This window comes from Bidens hawaiensis, unplaced genomic scaffold (genome assembly GCF_021521415.1).
Source record: "Bidens hawaiensis isolate Kalapana, Puna unplaced genomic scaffold, B.hawaiensis_p1.1 tig00035719_1, whole genome shotgun sequence".
In the NCBI taxonomy this organism is placed as follows: Eukaryota; Viridiplantae; Streptophyta; class Magnoliopsida; order Asterales; family Asteraceae; genus Bidens; species Bidens hawaiensis.
In genome coordinates, this window is record NW_027496208.1 from 187,808 (window position 1) to 193,411 (window position 5,604).

A 5,604-nucleotide genomic window follows, 5' to 3' on the forward strand; every position below is an offset into this window, starting at 1 on the left:
AGAAGCAGAAGATGAACATTAGGTCTCACCATCAGCTCCTCTTCCCCTCTGCCGGCCCCAAGACTGTCTCCGGTGGAAATGACCTCGGATGGTTGCATTATACTTATATTGCTGTAGGGGTCCCAAGCGTTTCTTTCCTTGTGGCACTTGATACCGGAAGTGATCTTCTCTGGCTTCCTTGTGACTGTCTGCAGTGTGCTCCACTTTCTGTAAGAAAAAATATACTATCTAATCTATAAACTTAATTGTCTTTTTGGTATATTGGTTTTTACTTGGTCAATACCTGTACCAACCGACGAATTGGCTCCAACTTTTAACGTATTTGTTCCTAACGGTCCGCCACTAACATAATCCTAACCCTAACGTTGTTAGTTTCAGGTCGCCGGAAAAACGTTCAATTTTTTACCGAAAACTCAACATTTTCGTCCCAAACATCTTGGTATAACTTTGTATCGGACCTTTAGACCTTTAGGAACCTTTTTATAGTAAAAGCCCCAATTATTGAGGTCGCCGGAAGCCCTAGAACCGTCATCGGAATTGGTTGGTTGTGCTCAAGTGGTGGTAGCTGGTTGGCGATGAGTCAATTGGTGGTGGTTGCGGTGTTCAAGTGGTGTTTTCTGTCAACAAATTTGACTTTTCCAACAAAAACGTTTTTCCGACGACCTGAAGCTAAGGGCGTTAGGATTCTGTTAGTCGCGGATCATTAGGAACAAATGCGTTAAAAGTTGGGACCGTCAGTAGCCAATTCATTAGTTGGGACCGGCAGTGACCAAAAGGCAATAGTTGGGACTTGGGATTAATAAAAACCATTATACCTTTTTTTTAGGCTGAGTTTATTGTGTTTTATTTATCTAATCTGCCTTTTATTATCTATCATGTTTGTTTACAACTACTGATGCATATCCTAATCATCTAATCTATATTTGTTACTGTGGAAATCACATGTTCAGTCTTCATTTCGTATAGAATTTTTATTAAACTTAAAGTTATTGGCTGGCAACTGTTCATATTTGTTATTTTTACGATTTCGACCAAACAAAGCTCACTCGCTTGTTCAGACGTGCATCTAAAATGTACTTACTTGGCTGCAGTTTTTGCGCTTATTCAAATTGATTGATTTGCAGGTGCTCCCTGGTATTTGGGGCATCTATTATGCAGGATACTGATGAGAATGAATACAATCCATCTCATTCAAGCACAAGCAAAAGCGTAACATGCAGCCATGAGTTGTGTGAAAGGGGTTCCACTTGCGAAAGCCCAAAGCAGCCATGCCCATACACTGTTAACTATGCCTCACCAACTACATCCAGTTCTGGATCATTAGTAGAAGACATTTTGCATCTTGCCGCAGATGGTGTTAAAGCGTCTAACACCTTTGTAAGGGCTCCAATCATTATAGGGTATATATATTCTTTACTTGATCTTCTGTCATTTCTATTCTCCATTTACATGGTTTTCCCGGCCCATATTGCAAGTTTGGTTCTAAGTTTGAGAGTATGTGTGCTCCCCAATATTTCTAAAGCGTAACACAGAACGTTCCTCGAATGGATGGACATTAGTTTCTCTAGTTAAGTGCATGTGAAACGACTAAAATGCCCAAAGGACCAAAGCAAACTACATGGGGGTCGTCCGAGTAATTAACTCTTAAATATATACTCATTGTGGGCCCACAACCACTTCATCTTCTCTAATGTTTTTCCAGCGAGCACGTTTATCTTGAGAGCTCAAATGTATGTACCAAACTTGCAATATGGGTAAATCACATGGACCATTTGAGGGTAATCAAAAAAAAAAGGAAGCTTTGAAGAAAATGTGTCAAGCATGCCAAAAGCTGCTGAAGTATATTTATGATTCTTAAACTTCCTAAACCATTTTATTTCAAAAGGTTGAATTATAATATAACTTTTGTAATCATATACACACTAACTATTTATTATTAAAAGGTTTAACTTGGACTTGAACCTGTTTTGACCACCCACTCATTTTCCCACCTCTATTGCAATGATACTTACGTTTAGGTAGTTATTAAATGTAGATGTGGTAAGAAGCAAAGTGGTGGTTACTTGGAGGGTATAGCTCCCGATGGTCTATTGGGTCTTGGACTCGGTTCGGTCTCGGTTCCAAGCCTTCTTGCCAAATCTGGAGTCATAAGAAACGCTTTCTCTTTGTGTTTTGGCGAATCAGGTGCCGGGAATATATATTTTGGGGATAAAGGGCCATCTACTCAAAGAACAACTCCGTTTCTGCCAACAGATGGAAAATAGTAAGAAATATCGACATGATTAAAGGGCACTTTCATCTTTTTATAATATTTTGGGACGCTAAACATTGGGGTGTTTTTTGAAAGTGGGTTTTTATTACATACAATAACCAAAAAGAATATCCTTGTGAAAAAAATGAGATTTGTTGTCATATTGGTAGGCTTGTAAACAAACTGAACGAACTTTAACCGAACAAATGATCAAACACGAACAGGGTTTCTTTTTCGTGTTCGTTTATTAAGGAATGAATATGTTTGTGTTCGTTCGTGAACAGTATAAAAAAAGGTTGATGAACGTAAATGAACGAACATAATTGAGCTAAAACTAGTTAAATGCAATGTGAAGAATAATGTTTTGGGTCTAAAAAGTTATTAAAACTAGACTAAGTTGTAATGGGCCAAAACATTTTAAAGGAAAATATTAACGAGCGTGAACTAGCGAACTTAAATAAACATAAACTATAAAACATAGATGAAAACAAAGACACAAACATAGACGAATTAAAAATAAACGAATTTTCCGCCAAACGGTCATGAACTGTTTATTGAACTTTCGTTTCATTTATGGGCCTATATATTGGAGTAAAATTAGGGGCCATTAGGTCATTTTTGTGCTACCATTTACTAATTCTGTTATTTTCTAGCAACTTTCATTTAAAATAACATTACAATTTAATATTGTCATGCAGTAAATTCTACATAATTGGAGTAGAGAACTTCTGTATTGGTGCTAATTGTCTTGATCAAACAAACTTTAAAGCTCTAGTTGATAGTGGATCATCTTTTACATTCGTTCCAGATAAAATATATAAATCTGTTGGTGAAGAAGTAAGCTTTAATTAACTAGATTTTTTATTACATCTAGAAAGTTCTAGAAACTAACCGTTTGCCTTTTCTATTCTCGTAGTTTGACAGACAAGTAAATGCCATGAAAACACCTTTTGATGGTATACCATTTGACTACTGTTACAAGTCCAGGTATTTGTCAAAAAAATAACAATATTTTCGTTACGTTTTATATTTCACAACTATTGTTGTGTATTGTCTGTATTCATGGTGATTTTGGTGCCAAACAGTTCTCAAGAACTGCCAGATACTCTGTCAGTGACTATTAAATTATCAGTTAACACCACCTTTCTGGTTCGTCGTCCACTTTTTATTGTGAATGACAGTCAGGTTAGTTTTTTTTTCTATAAAGTTATTGTTGTTTTTCGTTGTTAAATATATGCTTATTCTAAGTATATTGTTGTTACAAAGTAGACTGTAGACCCTATTGGATTTTGGGCCCTGTGAAGTAGGCCAAAATCCGGGCCCACTTGTGATTTTTGAAAGTAGAACTTGAGTTTGTTGTTTGAAGATTTTAATGTTTTGTGGGCCCTTTTGTTGTATTGCAGGGAGGAATTGTTGGATTTTGTTTAGCGATACAATCATCACATGATGATAACATGGGAATTATCGGGCGTAAGCATTCATAATCTTCCTTTTGTTTGTCTTAATTAATTATGTTTATATATTGCTAATGTCTTAATTATGATTACAAAAATAGTAATGTAAAACATTATTTTTTAGCTAGTTTTGTGGATTTAACTCGCTAAAGATAAAAACATAACCTGAATTGATCCATTAATAAGTAAATTAATTGTTGAGTTCATTATGTTTTTTTTAATAACGCGGAATCCTTACTTTTTATTATATATATGTGTGCAGAGAACTTCATGACGGGATATCGGTTGGTTTTTGATAGGGAAAATCTTACACTTGGATGGTCACCCTCAAGATGTGAGTAGTTATCAACCACATTTTATTGTTATTATTATTTTTTTTTACCATAAAATATGAAATTCAATAGAGTTTTAAGTATTAGATGAAATATGCCAATTTCAACCCGTGGTAAAGGATTCAAAAAAGATTGATTAAAACGGGAAGCAAAATGTGTTCATAGTGCATTAAACTTTTTTATATTAATAAACGACATTGTAAAAATATAGTTTTTGAATTAAGTTGAAACCTCAGTTATATTCCTAAAAGCCTACATGCTTTGACATGCTATCTAACTGTTGACCCTTAAAAGACATGGTTATAAGCAATGTTTGTTACTTAGGTCAACCACTTAAGGAAATGGTAGGAAGTAATGCCAGCTCACCAATTTCACTACCGAAGACAAATGAACAACAGAGGGGCCCGCCAAAGGCTCCTACGGTCGGACCTGCTGTTGCTGGTAGGACACCGTCGGCTGGTTTCATGTCAGATTCATCTTGTTTACTATTGTTACTTCTTCTCTCATCAACTATGGTGTAAATATACTACTATTTATAGCTTTTAGGAGTCAAGACTACTTTGTTTCTGGAATGTTTTGTTCTAAAATACTTGGATGTATATATATGGAGGAAGGATGATGCTTGGTTCATTTTGTAGCAGCACCTGCGTTACATGTTCTTTGAGAAAATGCGATTGAATAAGCGATGGTTGATCAACAATTAGTATATAAGTATTCATAATGGTCAGTCATTTATTCAATCGGTTGTGTTAATCTAGACAACATGTCATTAACCTCAACCTGACTAGCATGCATATATGCTTTATGAAATTGTAAAATGTTCTATACTAGGGACTGTAGCTCAGAGGATTAGAGCACGTGGCACCTAAAGGTTTGGATCAAACCATTGCTAGTTCACGTGAGTTACTTCAGAAACAAACAAGCTAAAGCGTGCATTCTCTCGATGCCAGAACATGCTTTCATATTTTTCTGAGAGCTGGCCATGCCCGCAAGGAGGGTGATGCTGAAGGGGGGGGGGGGGGGGGGAAATTCTCAATCATGGTCCTTGCGGATCGGATCTGAACTTGATCAACCCTCTTGACATTTCTTTATTTAATTTTTTTTTCAGGAAAATTTTATTTTTTCATCTGATTTGGTCTTTTTTTTCTCTTGGCATTGTAATATACTTTGAACCTCAAAACCGTCACAAATGTAGTTCACATACCATAACAAAATAACATGACTGCAATACAAGGCACGCATTGTGATCACACAATGCCATACTCTTGATTAAAATTGAGATCAAAATGTAAAGAAACATATTATACATGAATCTAAGAGTCTATACCACCACACAGACCTTTAATTTGCAACAAAGCAGGTCATTTCATATCGTTATAGACAGGGCCGGCTCTGAGAATTGAAAAAATATTTTGGGTCGAAAGCGAAAAATATTTTGGGTCTTAAGTAAAAGAAATACTTTGTTGGGTTTAAAACAATTTAATTTTTAAATTGGCTAAAAATAGGCTTAAACATTCTCATATGAGACTAAAGCCCACAACAATTCATTAGGTAAAAATCAAGCAAA

General features: G+C 35.7%; 1 protein-coding gene across 2 annotated transcripts; it reads left to right on the top strand.

The window, feature by feature from the left end:
• LOC143587647 (aspartic proteinase-like protein 1) lies at positions 1 to 4,624 on the top strand. 2 transcript variants are annotated; one of them, XM_077068881.1, is made up of 9 exons: positions 1 to 209; positions 1,159 to 1,400; positions 2,036 to 2,263; positions 2,950 to 3,088; positions 3,168 to 3,238; positions 3,337 to 3,436; positions 3,655 to 3,721; positions 3,968 to 4,039; positions 4,362 to 4,624. In XM_077068881.1, the coding sequence occupies exons 1-9, from the start codon at positions 12 to 14 to the stop codon at positions 4,556 to 4,558; spliced, it is 1,314 nt and encodes a 437-aa protein (XP_076924996.1). In that variant the 5' UTR covers positions 1 to 11; the 3' UTR covers positions 4,559 to 4,624. The 2 variants fall into 2 exon arrangements, with proteins under 2 accessions (XP_076924996.1, XP_076924997.1); XM_077068882.1 differs by having other exon boundaries at positions 41 to 209; positions 1,125 to 1,400.
• The last annotated feature ends 980 nt before the right edge of the window (positions 4,625 to 5,604 follow it).